Source organism: Schistocerca gregaria, chromosome 4 (assembly GCF_023897955.1).
Source record: "Schistocerca gregaria isolate iqSchGreg1 chromosome 4, iqSchGreg1.2, whole genome shotgun sequence".
NCBI classification, from domain to species: domain Eukaryota; kingdom Metazoa; phylum Arthropoda; class Insecta; order Orthoptera; family Acrididae; genus Schistocerca; species Schistocerca gregaria.
Window position 1 is genome coordinate 491767251 of NC_064923.1, and position 24047 is coordinate 491791297.

The 24047-nt window shown below is 43.2% G+C and overlaps 1 protein-coding gene across 2 annotated transcripts in view; it reads left to right on the forward strand.

Moving 5' to 3' along the window:
• The window catches only part of LOC126266701 (receptor expression-enhancing protein 6-like), a 54508-nt gene that overhangs the window by 19852 nt on the left and 10609 nt on the right, over positions 1 to 24047 (forward strand). Inside the window, exons 1-3 of one of the 2 annotated variants that reach the window (XM_049971145.1) lie at positions 16546 to 16607; positions 17170 to 17402; positions 17491 to 17626. In XM_049971145.1, coding sequence (XP_049827102.1) covers positions 16583 to 16607; positions 17170 to 17402; positions 17491 to 17626 — 394 coding nt within the window. In that variant the 5' untranslated portion in view covers positions 16546 to 16582. Of the gene's footprint in view, positions 1 to 16545; positions 16608 to 17169; positions 17403 to 17490; positions 17627 to 24047 lie in introns of those variants that run through there. The other variant, XM_049971144.1, reaches the window with a different exon arrangement.

The window sequence follows — 24047 nt, forward strand, 5'->3', positions numbered from 1 at the left end:
AGTATCCTTTTCAGATGTTCTACACTTCATTAGAACTGTCTTGGTAACCTGTAGTTAACCTGTAGTCAGCCAGTCACCTACCATACAACTGATCTAATCTGCTCTTTGCTTCTTATTGCAAGTCATTTTGCCACATTACAGCTAGATACTTGATTGATCTGTTTGACTCAATCTGGAACTACTGAAATGTTAAGATACCACCTGTCAGCTTTGATGCACGACATCATTAAGATCGTGGATACCACCGTTTCTCCCTTACATGAAATGGCGACAGTGATGTCACACATTAGACGTGAGCAGACAAATATAACACGATGTATTTAATTGAAAAAGAACCTTAAATTAAAGGACAACAATAGGAATTGGTGAGGGGGAGGCAAGGACAAACAAAATAGCAGACAATTTAATATTCAGTACATACCAAAAAACTTGCATGAAAATACTGCAAGCAAAATCCTCAAAAACCTGCGTAACCTCAATAAACTTAAATAGAGAAAATGGACTCTGATACCAACAAAATCTGCAAAATACTGGTATCTGAAATTAATTAAATTAAGTCTGAAGTACCACAAAAGCACAAATTGATCCAAGCAGTACCAAGAATTTACTCCGTGAAATCTTGGTTATGATGACAGATCAGTCTGTAGCGTACCACAAGGTAAAGTTAGTTTGGGGTGTGATAATCTGCTTGAGAGTTGGTAATGCCAATAACGGTGAATTCCAAATAAAGGTCGCAGTAACAGATCGACCAGTAGCGTAGCGTAATATTTATACTTGTGCTGTATTTAATACAGTTCGCCACATTTAATCCACCTCTCGTCATAAGAACTAAATGTACATGGTTAAATCAGAAAAGCTATAGTAAATTATGGAAAAGTATTCAGTGAGTATTTTGATGCAAACTATGTATGTATATCATACATGAACTATAAAAAATGCAAGTAGGTGTGGGGCAGGGGTCCACTATGTAATTTTCACCCAAAACCCAAATAAAAATATTATAAACAGAAAGAATTCATTTTTATATTCTAAATTAGACGTAATCCAAACAAAATAATCTGATACAAATCTAATGCAATACTATGGCTAAGCCTTTCTCTGGAGCACAAAATCCAATTGACAAGTGACAGCAAAAATAAGAAGTTAAAAACAAAAATCTTGAATGACAAGCCTAGGCTTCTCAAACCAGGAACACCTCCAGATGGAAAGTCAAACATTGCCATGCCAATAATGCTATCCATGGTCCATTGTGGTGGCATCCCTACCACTGCTACCTACAAGCTCTGTGTCTGAGGATGAGGTGGAGATTCTGGCATCCCCTGAGGACCTAGCTCTCGCTGGACCCTTGGGCACAATGGCTGTTGATGTAATGGGTACTCAGTCGGTAGCAGAAGGTGACTCTGAGGTGTAAACTGCCTCCTTGAGCACTACATGCCTTCCCAGCCTCATGATATCATCCTCCAGTGGAATTGCTGGAGTTTTTTTTTTTTTTCTCTCCACATCTGGCTGAGCTATGGCGACTGTTAAGTTTTACACCTGTATTGCCCTCCAGTAAACTTGGTTCCCGGCAATGTGGACCCTTGCCTTCTGCGGCTGTAGGGGATATCGCAAGAATCGTAGCGAATGTAATAGTCAGGTGGAGTTTGTCTCTGTCCTGAACGCCGTATGTAGTGGACCTGTGCCCCTTCAAACTCCTCTTGAAGCTGTGGCTGTCAGGATACAGACAACGCAGGAAATAACTGCAACGTATATCTCGCTCCAGATGGTGCAGTACCACTGAACAATAATGGCTGCACTGATTCATAAACTTCCTAACCCTTTCCTACTTTTGGGAGATTTTAACACCCATAACCGCTTGTGGGGTGGCACTCTGCTTACTGGCCGAGGTAGATACGTTGAAAATTTACTGTCACAGCTCTGCCTCTTAAATTGTCAACACACACACACACACACACACACACACACACACACACACACACACACACACACACACACACATTTCAGTGGGCCTTATGGCAGTTACTTGGTTGTTGATTTACCACTTTGCAGCCCAGGGGGACTTCTTCCATCTGCCCACTGGAGAGCCCATGATGACTTGTGTGGTAGTGACCACTTCCCCATCTTCCTGTCACTGCTCCAGCATCATGCCCAAGGACACGTACCCAAATAGGCTTTAAACAAGGCAGACTGGGAAGCATTCACCTCTGCTGTCACCGTTGAATCTCCCCCTAATGGTACCATTGATGTGATGCGTGAGCGGTCACCAGAACGATCGTTTTTGTGGCAGAAAACGCGATCCCTTTTTCCTCAGGGTGCCCCTGGTGAAAGACAGTATCTTCGTGGTCGCCAGAAATTGCTGAAGCCATTAAAGAGTGTAGGCGGACTCTACAGCAACATAAGCAGCATCCTCCCCTGGAGCACCTAATAGATTTTAAATGGCTCCGTTCCTGCATTTGCCAGCTGATAAAAAGACAGAAACAGGAGTGTTGGGAGAGGTAAATTTCGACCATTGGGTGCCATATGTCACGACTGGACAAAGGTCAGGCTTGTTTTTGGTTACCAGACCCCAGCAGGTGTCCCTGGCACTGACATCGATGGCGTGGTATCTATCGACGCAAATGCGACTGCCGAGCACTACACTCAATCCTCTGCGTCAGCAAATTATCCCCCAGCCTTTCACACCCTCAAACAGCCACAGTGAACCCTATAATGTGCCATTTACCGATTGGGAGTTAGTTTTGCCCCAACACAGCTCCTGGACCATATTGGATCCACAGTCAGATGATTGAACATCACTCGTCCGACTACAAGCGACATCTCCTTGTCATCTTCAACCGGATCTGGTGGGACGGAATCTTTCCATTGCATTGGTGGGAGAGCGCCGTCATTCCAGTGCTCGAATATGATAAAACCCCACTTGATATGGATAGCTATCGGCCCATCAGCCTCACCAATGTTCTTTGTAAGCTGCTAGAACATATGGTGAGCCAGTGGTTGTGTTGGGTTCTGGAGTCACGTGGCCTACTGGCTTGATGCGAGGGAGGTTTCTGCCAGGGGCGCTCTACCACTGATAATCTTGTCCCTCGAGTGTGCCATCCGTACAGCCTTTTCCAGATGCAAACACCTAGTTGCCGTCTTTTTTTTTATCTACAAAAAGCTTACGCATGACCTGGTGACATCATATCCTTGCCCTGTGATGAGGGTGGGGGTTGGGGGTGGTTTGGGGCCCCCTCCCGATTTTTGTCTAAATTTCCTGTTAATCAGTACTTTCTGTGTCCCAAGTTGGTGCCTCCCGTAGTACCCTCATTTCCAGGAGAATGTCCTGCAGGGCTCTGTATTGAATATGTCTATTTTTAGTGGCCATTAATGGTCTAGCAGCAGCTGTAGGGCTGTCCATCTCCTCTTCTCTGTGTGCAGATGACTTTGCATTTCGTAGTGCTCCTCCAGTACTGGTGTTGCTGAGTGGTGCCTAAAGGGAGCCATCCACAAGGCAGTCATGGCCTGTAGCCCACAGCTTTGTTTTCAGCCACAAATTTGTGTCTCATGCACTTCTGTTGACATCGTACTGTTCATTTGGAAACAGAACTTTTCCTTCATGACGATCCACTCACTGTAGTGGAGACATATTGATTTTTTGGGACTGGTTTTTGACACCCAATTGACTTGGCTTCCTCACTTTTGTCAGCTTAAGCAGAAGGGCTGGCAGCACCTCAATGCCCTCCACTGCTGGAGCAACATCAACTGGGGTGCAGATCGCTCTATGCTGCTGCAGAACCTTTGTTCGATCCCACCTTGACTATGGGAATCTGATTTATGGTTTGGCGGCACCCTCAGCACTTGGTTCACTTGACCCAGTGCACCACTGTGGCGACTGCCTAGCACTGGGGGCTTTTAGTATAAGCCCGGTGACAAGTATTCTGGTAGAGGTTGGAGTCCCTCCGTTGAACCCCCCAGGGGGTTTCATGGTCCTTTCGTGAGTGTGTGTGGCGAGCATGGGGCTCCGAGCTATTGTAGCCTTCCTTCTTTCCTAGGCTACATTTCCTTTCCCTTCCCCTCCTTTCCTGCCCTTGCTCCTTCCCTCTCTTGGTGTCCTTGTTTATGTTGGCCCCACTATCCTCCTGGTTATGTTGGCTTTGCACTTTGGTTTTGTTGCGTAATTACCTCATCCTTTTGGCATTCTGTCGTCCCCCTCTGGGGTTTGATGTCCATTACTAAATTTCTATTCCGTAGTGCGAGCCATTTGGGGAAGAGCACCGTACCTAGTGTGTCCGGCGTGTGTCGTCCTCTTTCCTTCCATCTTTTCCGTTACGTCATTGTCTGATGCTAGGGCCCATAGCCAGCACGATAGCCAGCCTGTGTGGTGGGGTTGCTATATACCCTTTTGGTTGAGCCGCCTGAACACCTAGGGACCACACTTCTGATACTTGAGCTGAGACCTCCTCATGTAAGCCTATACCCCCGCTGGCGAAACATTGCACTTGACAGTTCGCTTTTTGTCTAGTTAGGTTAGCTATACTGTAATAGCGATGTTGCAACAGCAGCCTCTATATACACAGCAGACGATACAGTTTTCCGTCCCGTCTCGTAAATGCAAGCGATTGAGTAATTACAATGTATATAAAAACTCGGTTTTAGTTGTACTACAATGACAGGAAGTAAACAACCGTACAATAATGCATGTTAAAGCATAACAATGCGCACCCTTTCGATAACGGAGCAAAGAAATACAAAAAACAAGCATCTGACGACTGGTACTTTAAAATCAATAATGTACGTAGTTTACAAAATAAATAATAACCGAGATTGCAATAAATAACCAATATCAGAATTTTTTCACTCACCAATTTACAGCGATTATGGCGCAATTCCATCCAGCTCGCCATCGTCACTGTTGTCCGATTCATCGCTAAAACCGTCTTCATCGTCTTCATCGGCAAGACAAATCATTAATTGTTCATGGCCACTGATAGTGCCTTCTATTCTCTGTGCTGCTCGTATAAGCTTCTCGATGTGCTCTACTTTTTTTCTCCATGAGGCTGCATCCACAGTCACAAGAGCTTCACGCAACAGCTTTTCCACCTCTGTTATTGTAAAGGACTTGTTGTTGTTCCTTACATACATTTTTACATCACTCCATACTAACTCAATAGGGTTGAAATGGCAGTGATATGGTGGCAGCCTTATTACAGTATGGCCCTGCTCCTTGGCAATTTCGTCTACTACGTATGTAGGTGTAGTAGGCTTGTTTTCTTTAACAAGAGAATATAACAGAACCTTTGTCATACCCATATCCGCTGCAATATTTCAAGCCTGTAACCACTGCACCATAACTTCTTTCCGATCATTTGTAGTTGGGGCTTTGTTCTGTATCACCGAATGATATGGAGCATTGTCCATTACAATTGTTGTAGGGACAGGATATTGTTTTAAAAGGTTCCTGAACCACTCAACAAATCGTGTGTGATCCATATCTTCATGGTAATCACCAGTCTTTTTTTATCTAAAAACTAAAAGTGCGTCAGGGACAAAACCACTGGAGGAGCCTGCATGGACCACAATTAATCTAGCTCCTTTTCCTGTCGGCTGATGGCTGCTACTGCTGGGTGTGTTATTCATCCAACATTTACTGACAGCTTCCCCGGCATTAACCCACGTTTCGTCTAGCCAAATTATGGAATGAATGTCTCTGCCCACAATTTTGTGCAAGAAAATGCTACGAGCGGTAACAATATGTGCCCTCTCTAATAGTACTTTGCGTCCGTCTAGCGTTTTGTAACGGAAACCCATATTTTTTAGCACAATTTTTAGTTATGTTTTACCACCCCTGAAGAGTTCACTTTCTTTTAAAGAGATTAATAACTTAGCTACAGTCGGATACTCTTTTCTGCTGTAGTAAGCATAAACATGCCTACGAACTGCATCAGTCTCGAAAGAATCTAAATCTGTGATAGGACTACGCCGCTTTTTCTCCTTTCCCGGGGTTGATAAAAATGTATTATTTGATCCAGACAGCTCGGAATCATTACGGCTTACTTCAGTATCTTCCAAGTTTTGTAGTGATATTCCCTTACTTACTACCGTTCTTGCACTAATACCAAGAGTTTTCGACGTACGTTGCACCACTTTGTCGGCAGGAATTGATGGCTGTCCATGAATGCTAACGTAGTTTTTCTCCTGCTCGTAAAACTCAGAGTTCTGCGTAGCAACTCCAGTGCCTAGCTGTTTAGCGGCACCCCTCGACGCAAAGGATTGTCACTAGGTGAACGAAGTCTTTTCGGTGGCATTTTCCAAGTAAATAAACTCACAACGTAACAAAAATCACAACGATATAGCACACAGTACAACGAAAACACGCGGTAAACACACAACTCACGTTGTATACACATTCACTAAACATAGCCGGCAACGCGGGCACTTTGACGTCACAGCCCGTGAGTAACAGCAGTGCTCACTGCGCTGTGATTGGCTGGCGCCCCACGCTGAACACCTAGTGCATATCGTTCTTCACTTGTTACTCTGTTACGCTGCCAACTTCATTCGCAAACGTCAAGTGCATGTTTCAGCGGCCCGGGTATAGGAGTGGTTGCTTGTCATCCTGGAGCATCGGAACTCCTGGTACTGGCCACCGTGCTCTTGCTGTGGCTGGGTGTTGCCTGTGGAGAGAGCCCCTGATTGGAGTGGGTGGTATCAGGGCGGACGCTATGCAAGTGAAACACACATGGGTCCAGAACTCTCTGCTTCTTCTGCCCCTTTGGCCTACCCTTCCATGGCTACCCCCTTGGAGGAGGGTCAGGCTCGTCGGTTAGGGGCGAAACCTTTACCCCGTTATCTGGTTTGCACCAGGTTTGATGGGGATACTTTCACCAATACCAAACCTTTGTTCTTCTGTGGAACACATTTAGGACAAGTTTAGTGAAGTGGACACTCTGAGCAAGATGCAGTTGGGTTCGTTATTGATCAAAACTGCTTCAGCTGCCCAGTCTTTGCCCCTTCATACCAGTGACCATCTTGGCGCAATTCCTGTGCCCATTACCCCCCACCAATCTTTGAATATGGTTCAAGGTGTAATTTTTCACAGGGACCTCATCATTAAAACTGTTGACGACAATCTAGGACGCGGGGTATTCACTTTGTTCAGCGTGTTCAGAAGGGCCCAAAGGACAATCGCATTAATACTGGCGCCTTTATCCTGGCCTTTGAAGGGGATAACCTCCCTGAGAAGGTCAAGATCATAGTTTATCGATGTGACATGAAGCCGTACATCCCACCAACTATGAAGTGTTTTAAGTGCCTGCGTTTTGGACACGTCTTCCCGTTGTTCAGATGCCCCTCTGGGAGGACTCTACACGCCCCCTCCGTGAGGGGAGTTCCTGTGTTCCGCCTCCTGTTTGTGTTAATTGTCATGGTAATCATTCTCCACATTCACCTGATTGCCTGGTTTATAAGAAGGAAAAGAAGATACAAGAGTATAAGTCCCTTGATCGTCTATCCTACACCAAGGTTCATAAGAAGTACGCGCTTCTTCGTCCTGTCGGTGATGTCAAACTATGCTTTAGTTAAATCTTCATCCCTTCCTCCCCCTTCCTTACCCCAGTCCTGCACCCCCCCCCCCCCCCCCCCCCACGTTACCCTCACCCTCCCCTCTGGGGAAGGTGTCCCACTTCTTCGGTGTCTGCCGGTCAAGCACACCACTCCCGGGACCCCCTTCCCGGCACCTTCTAGGCCAAAGGTCAGCTGCCACACGGCGACCATGAGAACCATGGTCTGTGGGCCCTCAGGTCGCCTGCTCTCTTTCTGTTTCAGATCTTGCTGCAGCTGGCTCCTTTTTGCAACACAGCCCTCGTCAATCTCAAACAGAAAAGAAGAAGAAGAAGAAGAAGAAGAAGAAGAAGAAACATAAGTCCTGGGACAATGAGCCTCTGGTGTCTCCAGAGGTCCCGTCCCCACCTTCACAACCTGACTCTGACCTGCTGTTCATGGATTTCGCCCTCTCCTTGTTGGTGACTTATGGTGACCCGGCGGCATGACTGGCTTTAGCCTATTCACCCCCAATTTGAATCATTATTCGGTGGTTATGCTATGGAATTGTAATGGATATTACTGTCACCTTCTGGAGTTGACATCCCTTATTTCGTTGTACTCTGCATCTTCTGTGGTTCTGCAGGAATCTCATTTTACTGATCACTCATCAATCCTCTGTGGGTTCCGTGCTTTCTGTCGAAATCGGGTTGGCTGCCTGCGGGCCTCTGGTGGAGTTTGTACGTTGGTCTGTATGGACGTTGCTAGCACGTCAACTACATTGCTGTTAGTGTCCATCTGGACCCTGGGGTCACAGTTGCGATTTTTATCTCCCTCCTGCTGCCTTAACTGCCCTTCGTCAGAAACTTCCTCCTCCTTGGGGAATTTAATCTTCATCATTCCTTGTGGGGCAGTGCATTTCCATCTAGTTGGGGTCTTCTCACAGACAAGTTTCTTGCGACCATGACTTATGCCTTCTTAATGACGACTCCCCTACTCATTTCAGTGCCAGTCATGGTACCTTTTCTGCCATTGATCTTTCTCTTTCTTCTCCCTCCCTCCTCCCTCCTCCCTTCATTACACTGGTCACCACACGACAACCTTTGCAATGGTGACCATTTCCTGTTGATCTTCTCACTCCCTTCCTGCTCCCTGTTGGACAGGTTACCATGTAGGTCTTCCCAATGTGCAGATTGGCCTCTATATACTGCACAGGTCATTATTTCACCCTCTTTGTCGGGTTGTATTGATGATGTCCTATGTGATACGTCTAATGCGATAGTTCACGCTGCTAGCCTTGCTATCCCATGCTCATCTGGACCATTTCGCTGCTGACAAGTCCTGTGGTGGAGTACAGCCATCGCCATACGTGATCACCTTCGAGCTTAAGTTCCACCCATCCTTTGCCAATCTAATTACCTTTAAACACCTTCGCACTAAAGCCTGTCACTTAATGAAATGGAGCGAATGGATGTGTTGGGAACGCTTTTTCTTCCCTTGGTTCTACGGTCCCTATGTCACGGGTATGGGCTACACTTTGATCTCTCCAAGGTTGCCATGGGCAGTCTACCCTCCCGGGCCTTCACCTCGCGGACGGCCTTTGCACAGACCCATTGATTTTCGCGGAACATCTTGAGACCCATTTTGTAACAGCATCAGCATCCTATCTGGCTACTTTCCTTCACCAGAAGCAGTGGGCTGAAGCTTCCAGCTTATGTTTTACCCCTTGTCAGTCAGAATCTTACAACAAACGTTTTACTGAATGGGAAGTTCTTTCTCCACTTTCTTCTTCTCATGATACGGCCCATGGCTCCATTAATAACCAATTGCTTCAACATCTCTCTTCTCCTCAACGGCAACATGTTCTCCAGGGGTTAAACTATATTTGGCTCCAAGGTGACTTCCTTCTCAATGGAGGGATAGCATCATGGTTCCCATCCTTAAGCCTAGTAAGAACACCCTGTTTGTCAAAAGCTATTGGCCAATTAGTCTGACAAACGTTGTTTGCAAGTTACTTGAACAGATAGTAGCCTGTCCGCTCATTTGGGTCCTTGACTCTCGAGATCTATTGTTCCCTTACCAGTGTGGCTTCTGAGAGGGATGGTCTCCAATCGATCATTTACTTCGCTTGGCATCCGCAGTTCGGCAGGCATTTTCCCAGTGCTGCGATTTGGTTGCAGTATTTTCTGACCTTCGCAAGGCCTATGACATGGTTTTGCGCCATCATATCTTTCTTACATTTCAGGAGTGGGGTCTTTAGGGCCCACTCCAGATTTTTATCCACCAGTTCTTGTTTCATCGGTCATACAGGGTTCAGATTGGTACTGTTTTTAGTTCTCCACGGACCCAGTAGAATGGCATCCCACAGGGTTCTGTCATGAGTGTACTTCTTTCCCTCATTGTTATAGATGGACTAGTGGCCTCTGTCGGTCCTTTGGTTACCCCTGCTCTGTATTTGGATGATATCTACATTTTGGTTAGTTCCTCTTCGATAGCCTCTGCAGAGTGGCAGTTCCAGGGTGCTATACTGTGTGCCTCTGTATGGACCCTCTCACACGGGTTTCACTTCTCTCCTTTAAAATCGAGGATGGTCCACATCTGTCGCTGTACTACGACGGTCCTTCCTGATCCAGAGCTCCAGCTCCATGCACAACGATTACCTGTGGTCCCACAGTTTGGTTTCCTTGGTCTTCTTTTCAACAACAAGCTCAGTTGGCTGCCTCATATCAGACTTCTGAAGATAGTATGTTTCCGTAAACTCAAATGTCATTCGCTTCCTTGCCCACACCTCTTAGGGTCCGGATCTTTCTACTCTTCTCCGACTTTATCAGGCTTTAGTGCTGTCTCACATGGACTATGGTTTGGCTGCTCCTTCTACACTGTGCTTCTTGGATCTGGTCTACCATCGTGGTATCCATTTGGCCACTGGTGCCTTCCCTGCTAGCCCTGTTGATAGTCACCTGGTTTGACACTGGGGACCCCCCCCCCCTTCCTTTCCTCTCCCCCCTCTCTTTCTGTTTGGTGGTCCCAGCTTCTGGTTTCTTATGCAATCACTGTTCGTTTCTCTCCCACTCATCCTTTCTATTCTATCCTGTTCCCAGACAAAGTACATCGCCCTACTTATTCCCGCCCTCGGGCACGTTTACCGGTTGGGCTCTGCCTTGAGTCTCTTCGCTGTAATTTTCAGCTTCCTTCTTTGTCCTGTCTCCCACATTCCCTTTCCAATACCCCTCCTTGGTTAGTTCCTCGGCCCCTCCGCCAATGTCCGAAAGATTCCGTTCCCCCGATAGTGTTCAGTTGTTTCTTCCGTCGCATTTCATGGGAGTTTTGGGGTGCTGTTGTTTTTTACACTGATGGCTCCAAACCTGCCAGTTGTGAGGGATATGCCTTCACATCCTCTGTTGGCATGGAAAATCATCTGCCAACTGCATGTGGTGTGTTTACTGCGGAATTGACGGCAATTTCCTAGACCGTTACCTTTTTTAAACAGTCCCAACTCAACCGCATTTTGTTATGTATGGACTCAGTGGCCTTCAGGCTCTTTCCCGCCATCCCTTGGTCTTGGTCATCCATGACCATCTTGTTCATTTACAACTTGGTGCTGTTCCGTTGATTTCCTTTGGGTCCCTGTCCATTTGGGTATCCCAAGTAATGAGCTTGCTGATTGGTTGGGGGAGGAGTCACTTACCACCCCCCCCCCCCCCCCCCATCCCCCTCCCTTGCCTCTAACTACTCTTGCGGCAGATTTATGGCTTCATATCAAATCCCACTTCGCACAATCATGGGCCAACTCCTGGGAGGCTATCTCCCTGTCTAATAAACTTCGTGCGATTGATGCTATCTCCCTGTCTAATAAACTTCGTGCGATTGATGCTATCTCCCTGTCTAATAAACTTCGTGCGATTGATGCTATCTCCCTGTCTAATAAACTTCGTGCGATTGATGCTATCTCCCCGTCTAATAGACTTCGTGTGATTAAGGTGACACATGTCCCGTGGCTTTCGTCCTTCCGCCTCTCCTGAAAGGACTCGACCACCCTGTATCATCTCTGCATCGGCCATACCAGGCTGACCCATGGTTTTCTTTTGCATAATGAGCCATCCCCACTTTGTGGTTGTGGAGCCTTCCAGTCATAACCCACATATTGGTGGAATGCCTCCCTTCTTTTGGCTCTGCATACTAAGTACAGACTCCCTTGCACTTTACCTTTAATATTGGCAATCGATTTCCGGATGGTTGAACTGGTTCTCAGTTTCCTCCATGAAAGTGGTTTTTATTTTCAGTTGTAAAGTTTTTAATCTTCCTGTGGAGTAGGAGCAGGGCAGTGAGGGTTGTGGTGTCTCCCACTGTAAGCTGTTTTTGGAGATTTTGGACTCCCCTCCCTGGCCAAGAGCCTCTTTTCTCTCCCTTTTACTCTGTTTTTATCGCTTTTTAGATTTGGTTAGTCTCCTTTTACAATACGCGCTTTTACACTCCAGCAGTTGTACGCTTTTTAATAGCAGATGTCTTGCCTGTACTGCATCAGCGGTGGGATATTTCTTGTCTTGGGTTTTTACTATTGACAACACAACTGCACTTCCACGTTTTTTAGCCTTTTGCCTCGTATCATTATGGCTCTTCTGAGATACACATCTGTCCGAATGGACCACCTTTGAAACAAGGGACTGATGACCTTGCTGTTTGGTCTCTTCAACCCCAACCAACCAATCTCCAATGAAGGTTAGGCGTGCACAACTGCTCACCAGTTACATTGCACACATTCGTAGTTCTCGTGAGCATCGTTTTCCCAACCACTGCGGCTCATCTCCTGCATCGGCGGCCCGGGACAGGTCTTAAGATACCTGTTTGCAACTGATTCCTTCTGTCTGAATTGGAGTCTTTCCCTTTACTAACTCTACTCAGTCCATTCACCTCCGTGCCGTAAACCTAGGCTGAAGCTTTGCCTGGACCTTTTGCGTGGCCCTAAGGACTCAGTTAACCCCGCAGCTGTCCGCTGTCACTTCCTCGTGATTCTTGATGTGTTGTGGGGTTATGAAATGGTTTACATGGAGGGCTCGATGGCTGATGGTCATGTTGGCTCCGCCTATGTCCACAGAAGCCATATTGAACAGTGTATCTTAACCGGGCGGCAGTTTGAGGGGGAGGGGACAAATTTATATTCTTGAGGAAAAAAACTTTGTTTCACAAAGCACATAGCATCCAGCGCATGTCAGTTGATTATTCATAAGATTTTGAAACCCACCCCTGCTGGTTTTTGGACATTTTTTTAACACATTCTAAGTTGATTTTTGAATGCGTGCATAGTGTAAGTGATGTCTCTGCCAGGGGAACCCTCGTCAGTCTTGTTAATGAGAAATTGGAGCATACGAATGAAATGTGAAACCATTTCCAAACATAAAACTTTTTGATTGTAGTAGGCCAAATAGGTATTACGTATGGTACTTTGTGAATTATATTGTTGTACTATCAAAATGATCATTATTGCCAAAACAGTCTCGTTTATTTTGCGCGTGTCACAGTTCCTGCAATGTTAGAAAGGCCTATTTTGTTTTTTCCAGCACACAGTGACAAAATAGACGTAATCAGATTGAGAAACCACACCAGTCGTGGGTATTATATGTATTGACAGCTTTTTCAGTATTAGACGACATTTCGATTTTTCATGTAGCAAAACGTTTGATGAACTTTGATGAGGTAATAGTTCTTTCGCAGAAAGGAAAGCATGCCATGTAAAGCTGCAGTAGATTAGAGAGAAAAATCACTAGTACCTAAGGACTGAAGAAATGTGTACTGTCTTGCCTGTCTCTTGTCTTTACTGGTTTTAGGTATCCTACATTTAATTTTGTCACACAGAAGAGCAAGTTATTAGCTAATAGTCAATAAAAAGGCCAGATTTTCTGAACAGTTCTTGTTCTCCCGGTTACAAATAATCCCATCCAGTATTAATTGCGTTTATTTTTATTTTATTTTTTAGAGGGACAAGATGTCAAACCGGCAGACTGGGAGCAGGAGAGGCAATACAGAACATTTTAATTTCCATTGTTCTGAAATAGTTTGATGGCATCCATTGCAAAATATACACGTTTGAGTTACGCAGAGCGCAATACAGTGACGTGCGGTATAAGAATATTGTTTGAACAGGCGTGGCACTGCACTTCGGCTCACTAAAGACCAAATAACATGTCTTCCATTTCCTCGAAGATATATATTTTATGTATCAGACTCTTCAGAAAGACTTCTGCATAGCAGTCTGACTTACAGTGGGGTGGGGTGGGGGTGGGAGGTAGTCTCCACGTGACCTGTTTACATTTAGTGATTTTTCTGTGTCCTCTTCGTTTGCTGCTCTCACTTCAAATGAAAACAAGGCGGATTTCTGTGGCTGGTAGCTATCAAATGAATTAAAATGCATTAACATAATTAAGGAAGGCTTAAATATGTTACTAGTTTTAGATTTTATTTCCACCTTTCTGACAGTCGAGCATCAATCGCCTTGCAGATCAATAAAGTTATTTTTGTCAGTTTGCTAAAGAAATTTGGCCTTTATTAAGATTTCCTCTGAGGCAGTAAATTTATTTGAAACGAATTCCACACTATTGGCTAGTTTTAACTGTTTGCAGCATTTCAATTGCACGTTTTCATCTTCTAGCACATAAGACATTATGCCATAATAAAGAACCAAACATGAGATAATACAGTACTGGTACTCCAAGAAAATTTACATCCCGAAAACCATACCAAAAAGCTTAATATCAGGTCGAGGCCTAAGTCATTGGGAATCTGGACATACGAATGTGCGCTTTAAGGAAAACTATGCATTTTAGTATGGTTCACGAAATTCTGACGCTCTTGGAGTATCCTCTGATGTCCTCCTTTCTTTCTTCTTCTTCTTCTTCTTCTTCTTCTTCTTCTTCTTCTTCTTCTTTTTTTTTTAAGACATAATGTAAGTAAAATCTTTTAATGTTTTACATGTACGAACATACTGTCTTCCTACGTCACTGTAGCTGCGCAAGTGCGGTGACACCTCTTGCCTGGTGCTCTCTGGCAACTGCTGAAATGAATCTACTTCTAACAGATCATGGGAAAATATTGCAAATTGTGGTACGAAAAGCGTTATTTTCAAAGTAGATTTTCTTTTACGCAAGATGAACTATGTGCGCGAATGTACGACGAATTTCTTAAATCACAGAACGTTTGCTCTCATTTAAAAATAAACTCCTTGATGACGAGCCATGTAGAAGATTTTTGAGCCCAGAAGTTCAGAGATTTATGTCGGTATTAAAAATTTTGCTGGCGTATTTGTATGATGTATCTTATAAAGTGTAACATGAACTAAACAGATCAACATTATATGTGAAAGCTTAGCTTCTCTTGTAGCTTATTAATCTTAGAGACAAATATTATATGTGAAAGCTTTGCTTTTCTTGTAGCAACACTGTGTATAGTAACTTAAACCATAAACTTTTCCTGTTGGTGGAATTCGAATTCATACTTCCGTAATATGAAAATTTGTAGCGTACATGTTGCTGCTTATCAAATATCTTTCAAAAAGTGCCAAGAAATTCTACACTGCTGTATAAAACCATATCTTTTCAAAGGATTGATAAGTTTTACAGTTCCGATGGAAAATATACTGTCACTTAACATGGAAAAAGTGTATTTTCACCCGGGAGAAAATGTATTTTTAACTGGGAATTTTTTTTTGCTTGTCCATGTATACACCCTGTAAATGTATGAGCAGAATATTGGAGGATTGTTGGAAAGATCTTTTGCTAATGTATGGCTATATAATTTGTTACATGTGTCAGCCAGAGCTCTCTTTATAGATGCACAACTTTTTATAACTTTACTTTATAGGCACTCCTGTGTCCATTTTTAAAGTGAACAATATTCTAAGTTTGTTTATTGTACTGGTTTTTAAAGAGAAACAATTATCTTGAAAAAGGGGAAGGGGTCAAAACTGGTCAAAACATCAAAAGATCCAATTCATACAATCTTAAAATTGCTTAAAATGTCATCTGTGTCCATTTGAGCCATATGCTAACTGACAGTAATGTAGTTGTTTCAGTGAACGTGTGTTATAGCATCATTTGATGGCCTGTAAAGGAGATTTGTCATCAGTGTTTCCTGTCGTGGTGGGGGCATTTGTATCCTGTGTTGGTGAAACTTGCCTTTCAATTAAGGAATAATACGAAGCAGTGATGATTATGACAAGTGAAAATGCAACATTTACCAAGTGCTGTCTAAATACAGGACAAAGATTGGACTTGATTATTGCTCTTGCTTTCTTTGTCTGGGGCAGATTTATAAAAATATATCCACAACTGCACAAGTGATAAATATATTTAAAGACATAGTCTGGCATTGTACATGTTAAAATTACTTAGGACAGAAAGAACTTTGCACCAATAAATGTGAGAATTGCACTATTTGAGCTTCCAGATTTGACAGTCCATCTACCTTCTTTTTTTCTCGCCCACTCTACAGCATGCGCAGTTCTGGGTGCTGGAGCTGTGGAGAGTAACTTGCCAGTTAGAACCCTTGTGGTGTTTTCATCCAACCACCAGGCTCATCACATGAATATCACAAGCTTATCCCTCAACATATAGCCAAATTTAAACTCTGATTTGATGCAGTACTAAAAGGCCTCACCAAAACATTTATGAGAAGCGTTAAATGTCATAATTGTGTGAATATTTTTACCCTTTTTGTCTGAATCTGTTCAGTTGTAATTTTGATATTTATTTTTACGGTTGAGCATTACAGGATTCTCTTTAGGAGGAGGGAATGGAATGGATTAGATTAGTATAGAACAGAATATATTTTGCACCATCCCAAAATAATAGAAACTGTATTGTGTTTTATGTACATTTGTTGTACAAATTCTTTGCTTATGATTCAAATGATAAAGCAGTTTTGCGTCATGTTCTGTGAACATGTCTGCCACAATTGTGGGAGTGTTTGCTGAGCTCGAAACAGAAAGCAGGTGGTAATACAGGTTCTTATCTGATTGTTGTGAGTTGAGTAACTATTTGCATGCTCTTCACTTGACTGATAAGAACAGAAAATGCTTTGGAGAACAGCTGTGGGTGGTAATTTGTCACAGTTCAATTTTCATGTTCAATAGTATAAATATTTTCTCAGATCCTACTATTTAATGTTTTTTCCCACAATAGGACAGGTATTAATGGCGTACTTCCGGGTGTACAACCAGTTTTTCTATCAATGTGCAATATTTCGACGACTGACCCAGTCATCTTCAGGTGCTGCAAGTTGTGTAGTTGCTACTTGGACTTAAAACAGAGCAATTTGCATCACCTGAAGAAGTCTTTGAGTCAGTTGTCACAATACTGTGCAAAAAAGGAAACAATGGCTCAGTTGTATATCTCTAAGTACACTAGTGAATCACCACAAGAAAAAGAGCTCATAGGATATATATTACTTAATTTAGTAAGTTCCTATAAGTTGTGTGTTTTTACAGTTGCTCTTTCCAGTGAAGCAATATTCTTGCTGGTAATGTGTTCTCCTTAAAAACGATCTGTTCATCTCCCTGTTCTCCAGCAATTCATATCAGTGACTGCCACTACTTGTGATTTCTCAAACTTCTCAGATATAATAAGTTGTTTAGGTTCTAATTAACGCTGAATGTTTCAGGTTGTCTGGTGTTTACTGGCTTTTATCTAGTATTTGGATATGGTGCTCAACTGTATTGTAATTTGATCGGATTTGTGTATCCTGCATATCGTTCAATAAAAGCACTGGAGACTCCGCAGAAAGATGACGACACAAAGTGGCTTACATACTGGGTAGTTTTTGCTCTTTTCTCTGTAACAGAGTTTTTCTCTGGACTTCTAGTGCACTGGTTTCCATTTTACTGGCTTCTAAAGGTATAGTTGACAAAAATTAGTTGCTGAATAAAAGTAAGGACATTTGATTTTTTTACATATTATTATTCTTTTTCTCTTCTGATTCCAGTGCATGTTCTTCATATGGTGCTTTGTTCCACTGGAGGCAAATGGCTCTATGGTTATTTACCGCAACGTTATTAGACCCTATTTCATAAAACATCATGCTCAAGTTGATAGTGCAATGAGCAACATTGCAGATTCTGGTAAAGTATATTCTATAAATTAATAAATTAAATGTGTAACTTACCAAACGAAAGTGTTGGTATGTTGATAGAGACACTAACAAACACAAACACACACACAAATTTCTCAAGCTTTCGCAACCCATGGTTGCTTCATCAGAAAAGAGGGAAGGAGATGGAAAGACAAAAGGATGTGGGTTTTAAGGGAGAGGGTAAGGAGTCATTCCAATCCCGGGAGCGGAAAGACTTACCTTAGGGTTGAAAAGGGACAGGTATAAAGACACGCGCGCACACATATCCCATATATACAGATACAAGCAGACCTATGTAAAGGCAAAGAGTTTGGGCAGAGATATCAGTCGAGGCGGAAGTACAGAGGCAAAGATGTTGTACGACAGGTGAGGTATGAGCGGCGGCTACTTGAAATTAGCAGAGGTTGAGGCCTGGTGGGTAACGGGAAGAGAGGATATGTTAAAGGGCAAGTTCCCATCTCCGGAGTTCTGATCGGTTGGTGTCAGTGGGAAGTATCCAGATAACCCGGACGGAGTAAGAGGAGCATTTATTAAGAAGTATATACACAATTATTAATGTTAATTATTTATATATATTAACGAAACAGAATATCATAGGAAATGCATAGGAAAGGACTTGTTAAACATAAACGAAAGGAGTTTCGTAATTTGTACACTGAACACATTTATCGGTCATCCACTTTAACTTCAAATTCATTGTGTGAATACAGGTTTGTTTTTTTTCCTTGTCTGAAATCTGATCCTGGGAATTTGAACGTCGAGTAGACATCTTCCTAGGCAAGTTCCTGAAGAATTCATAATACGCAGGAGGAATAAATTGATCAAGCATATCCTTCTTTTCGGTTGTCAAAGTCCTGGTTTTGTAAAGTCTCCCTTGCGTCACTGATGCATGGCTTTGAAGAGCTCTGCCTAAAGTGCGCTTATGAAAATCCATCTCGTGAAATTCTTCAGTCTGACGGAAACTTGATTTAAACCTCATGAAAAATGGCACTGCCCGTTTAAATTGCATCCATCTTGCTTGCAGATCATCCTCAGTTGTAATCTTCAACTGTAGTTCATCGAACATTTTACAAGTATCTTTGGATGGAGGCTTGAAGTGAAGATTAAATTTTGAAATGAAAACATAATAGTAATATTCTGCTTTCACCAGTTCTTTGCCAGTACTCCTACACCATTGAATGTAGAGTGCATACATTTTTATCATTGTGAGGTTTGGCTGAGATATCGACAACCCAGATTATCTTTTCTGGTATAATAGCTCTGGTAGGATGGTAACAGTGCGATATGTTCTTGAACACTGCTGTCGTCTATTTTATTTCCAGGTGTCTTTCTTCTTCATGAATCAGTCACAGCAAACACTTCCTCCTTTCCTACACACCTGTATAATCTCCATTTATTTGCAGTCCCTAAGAAGTACTTTTCACACACCAGTATACCATTATTTACTACCCAAAGGAAGTATTTGTATGTGACTGCTTTCGGAGAAAAAGATTCATCCTTAAAGCATTTTCTTTATACTGAGTTTGACTGAAAAGCTCCCCAAATATACAGTATCTGTCTGGCGTAGTCAGCTAATTTCCAAAAATTTTGGAATACAGGGTTGTATAAAAAGTAATGAGACTGAGCTTGTGAATCAAAATTTATTGTATATATCGCTACAACCGCCTCAATGTATGGCGCTTGAGTCAACAACCCCTCTGAATGCGAGATTTCCATGCTTCAGATGCTGCTGTGAATGCTGATTCTAGGATGGCCTTCAAAGCCCTCATCGTGGCGGCTGGGACCTCCTCCAGGTTCCCATGGCCGTGTCCTTTCACGGAAGTTTTTAGTTTGGGGGAACAAAAAAAAGTCTGGCGGGGCCACATTGGAACTGCAGGGGGCTGAGGAATCATTGGATTCCCCTTCTTGCCCAGGTAGCTGAACACCAAGAAGCAGGAGTGACTCAGCTCGTTGTCATGATGCACCTTCCAATCATTGTCGATGGCTGGCCTCACGTGATGGACCCTAACTGTCAGTCTCCGGAGCACTTCGCAATAAAAAGCACCATTGACAGTTTGGCGTTGGCACACACATTCATGGTGAATAGTGCATCTTCAAACATTTATGGTCTGCTAATATTCCTCCATCGCTGTTGAGTCTTTCCTTTCACAATCCTACCACGACACAAGACCCATAAAGTATTTACTCATCACTTAAATGAACTACAACAAACCATCTAGGACAGAATGTTCTTCCTTCAGGACGGTGGCAAACCCAATCAGTGGTTATGATCATACAATATTGGCTTTCACAACTGGTTCCGACTTCACTTCAAACTTCCAGGCTGATAGGCCGTGGTCAGTATATGAAACGTTTTCCTAAGGTTTCATCTCTGTGGCAGACGTCTTCAGAAGTAAACCGGCAAACTGCAACCAGAACCCAAGGGAGTGTTGGATATATATATATGGTGGAGAGGGCACCACAGTCAATCACACGATGTCGGCTAAGAGATTCTCTGGTAATGCAAACATACTAGACTCTAAGTAATAGTTAGTCATTCGTACTGTGGAGCGTTAACATCCAAATTGTATGTAATTTCACACTTCTCCTCTTCTGTTGAAATTATAATGGTTTTTATAAATCTCAATCGCCTCTCTATAAATGCATACATGGTAATGCAATGTTTTCGATATGATGCTTGTCTTGCTGAATTTTATTTTTGATCACCCTCTTGGTAACAGTGTTGTGCTATGACCAATTTATCTGTATTTCCCAGGTAGTAATCACTCTTGTGTTCAACCAGACAAGTGTTAACAATGGTTTCCGTGGTGTCAATACAATCCAGTCTACAACTCTAAGGAATTTTATATACGTCCGGTTTAGCCAAAGGATGTTGTTTATCTTTTGCCTATATTAAATATTCTTTTATCTTCATGGTGAACCTCAGAATAGTTTCCATACTACATTTGCTCAACACTTTCCCAATGTGATCTATAATCTTACTAATGAATGGAAGGAAAATTTTTCCCTTGGGTGGGTGATGTTCCTTGTTGATCCTGATTCTCTCCATAGGGCAAAGTACTTGATCTACCTCCTCCTTAGAATAACCTTTATTCTTGACCATCAACTATGAATGTTCAAACTCATCTTTGAAATTTTATGCACCTTGTCTACAGAGTTTTTGACCACACATGTTTTTGGTCTGGAGTGGTGGTTAGAATTTTTGAGGGTAACAGTAAGCATGCTTGGCTTTCCTACATACCCTGGGGCCCAACGTCCTACCCTTCATTTGATAAGGCACAACCAAAAAAATTCAGAATGAGATTTCCACTCTGCAGCGGAGAGTGCGCTGATATGAAACTTCCTGGCAGATTAAAACTGTGTGCCCGAACTAGACTCTAACTCGGGACCTTTGCCTTTCGCGGGCAAGTGCTCTACCATCTGAGCTACCGAAGCACGACTCACGCCCGGTACTCACAGCTTTACTTCTGCCAGTATCCGTCTCCTACCTTCCAAATCTCATTCTGGAAACATCCCCCAGGCTGTGGCTAAGCCATGTCTCCACAATATCCTTTCTTTCAGGAGTGCTAGTTCTGCAAGGTTCGCAGGAGAGCTTCTGTAAAGTTTGGAAGGTAGGAAACGGATACTGGCAGAAGTAAAGCTGTGAGTACCGGGCGTGAGTCGTGCTTCGGTAGCTCAGATGGTAGAGCACTTGCTCGCGAAAAGCAAAGGTCCCGAGTTCGAGTCTCGTTCGGGCACACAGTTTTAATCTGCCAGGAAGTTTCAAAAAAATTCAGTTGGCATCAAACTCCCCTGCACCCTGTGTCGATAATACGAAAGTATCAAGAACGTAACAGTGCCATGTGGCTGGTCTTTTCCTGTCAGTTTGCAGTGTAAGATCAACAATTGAATACTTCCAATCAACCATGTTGGCATTGCCAGAGATAATCTTGCAGCAGACTTCATGCGATAAATTGCGGTGCCACCTACACTGCCTATACATTTGGCACTCCCTAGAGTTCTGGTTTCGGTTCGCCACTTCACCTCTGAAGATGTATCCTGCAGTCGAAGATGAGATGTTAAGAGAGAGTTTTATATATGGACTGTGGCCTGGGTGTTTAAAGTGAATTCAGTGGTTATGTTTGTATTAAAATTACTAGTCATCCATAACAAATTGTATCAGTCTCTTGCCTATTTTATTTGTCTTCAGTATGGTATGTCATACCTGAATCATTGTTTGTTGTTGGGGGGGAATTTGGGTGGTTATTACTCATTCTCTAAACTATTACAGCTTTGAATGGTGTGAGGAGAAAATGGTTACATCTAATACTCCATTATCACTTTGGTTTTCCTTTATTTTCTTGTGATAGGTGCTCAGGAACATCAGTGGAGGCAATAGAACATTTGTCAGATGAATTTCGAAAATAAATATTGAAACACTGGTTCTTTGAAAAAGAAACTACCTTGTTTTCAGTGCGTATCAAACAACTGGTCCATTTGTAGTTATCCAGAGATTGAACTGTTATGCTTGCTTTAATCAGAAAGAGTTTAGTTTCTTTTCTCTCCAGAAGGGTACTTCCTTATTCTGTATTAAGGTTCATCATTATTGTGTCTCTCCCCAAGCTTTATCCTTGGTGACTTGGGTGAGGATGGGCAGCAGGGGACTTTAGCAACTCAGTTCAGTTATTGCCATGTCAGTCAGTCTTGGATTATGCTGTACTCCTAGTCTGCTAATAAATCCTAGCCCCTACCCCCCTTGCCCCAATTCTGCTTCTTCAATTGCACAATCCCTGAAAGAGGGAAATTGTTGGGTTACATGTGCTTTCCATATTCCATGTGTGCAGTTTCCAGATAATCTGGAGTGGCTATGTTTGGTGGGTTGACAATTTTGTTTGGCGTGTGTACTCATGTCATCTGTTCTCAATTATGCATAATGTTCTGCCATGTTGGCAGAGGATACTGTAAGTATCCCAGCTTGCAGCGGCTGAGGTTGTCCTTCCTGGATCCTGATAGAACCAACGTCTTGGGAGATGGATGAAATGATTTTCTAGGATGATTCATCTTGATCTGTGTTGTACTCACATACTGGATATACACTGCTGTGTTTGGGGCCTCTTGCTCATCATGCTTTCATGTTGGTGTAACAAAATTTCGTAGATGTTGATCATTGTATCCATTTATTTTTATGGTAATCTGTGTGTCTGAATGTTTTTGTGATGCACTACCCCTGTAGAGGAGTGCCGCGACATGGTTTCTAAAGAACACGGTAAGTGGCCCAAAAAGATAGATTACATGATGGCAGACCGTATAAAAATCCCAAAGGACAACCGAGAGTAAGTTGAAGTGGAGCCAAAAGCATTGTCAACAGTGTAAGAATGAAATCTGAATGTGAAGTGAGAGTATAACCTAGAACAGGCATGTCAGTGTGCTAATAGTAATAAGCATGGGAAAGCTTCAGATACACGAACACATTTAGGCATGGAATGCATATCCACTTTCCTCGTTGCCTATGCTGCCAGAAGACCTAGCCAACTTGTGCAGTCGTGAAAATGTACAACTCTGAACGGTGAATGCTGGTACAGTCATCTGGATATCGGTGTCTGAATCCAGTGGTGGTGCTAAATCTCTCTCCCCTTAATAGGCATATAGGGTCAGAAATGACAAGACCTGTGCTTTACCTGCAGGGACGAAGGGAGCTTCATATGTGTAGCCTTGCCAGTGGCTCAAATGATTACTCAAATGAAGGGCAGGACATTGGGCCACAGGATATGTAGAAAAGCCAAGCATATTTACTGTCAACCTAAAAAAATTGGCAGGAAATCCCCTGTGCTTGCATGAAGAATAGAATAGGCAACGTGTGTCACAATTCCTACTGGTTTTGGCGATGTGCTCTGGTCTGGTCAGCCCAGTGCCCAAACCAGCTTCTAGTTGGATGTGCGAGCCCACGTAGCAGCACCCTGCTTGCATTGGGGTGTGTAGCTATGACTTGGAAACTGTAGGACAGTATGCAAAAGATCGAGGAGTGTGTATGGCCTGCAGCAATGCACTGTTTCAGCTGGGCATTATCCACCGACGGGGGTGGATTTCTATGTGGCAAGAAATGCTGTTGAGAACTCTTCAGAGAGCATCAATGCTAGTGCCTTTTTTGTGCTTTGAAGGTTCTGACCACCTGCTCCACTTCAGAGTTTCACACTGGTTGGAAATGAGCAGTGGTATGTACTGTATTCCATTGCCTTAATACTAAGTCGTGAGTTGGGAGGAGGGGGAGGCGGTCGCAAGTTATCTGATTAGGGTGTGTGCAATTGTAAGACACACATGCCATGTTTGGAAAATTGAAATGTGATCACATTGTACACTGAAGAGGGCTAGTAAATTCAATGTTTGTCTTCTTCCAAGGGTGTTGAGGCCAGGGCCATGGGAAAAACTTTCTG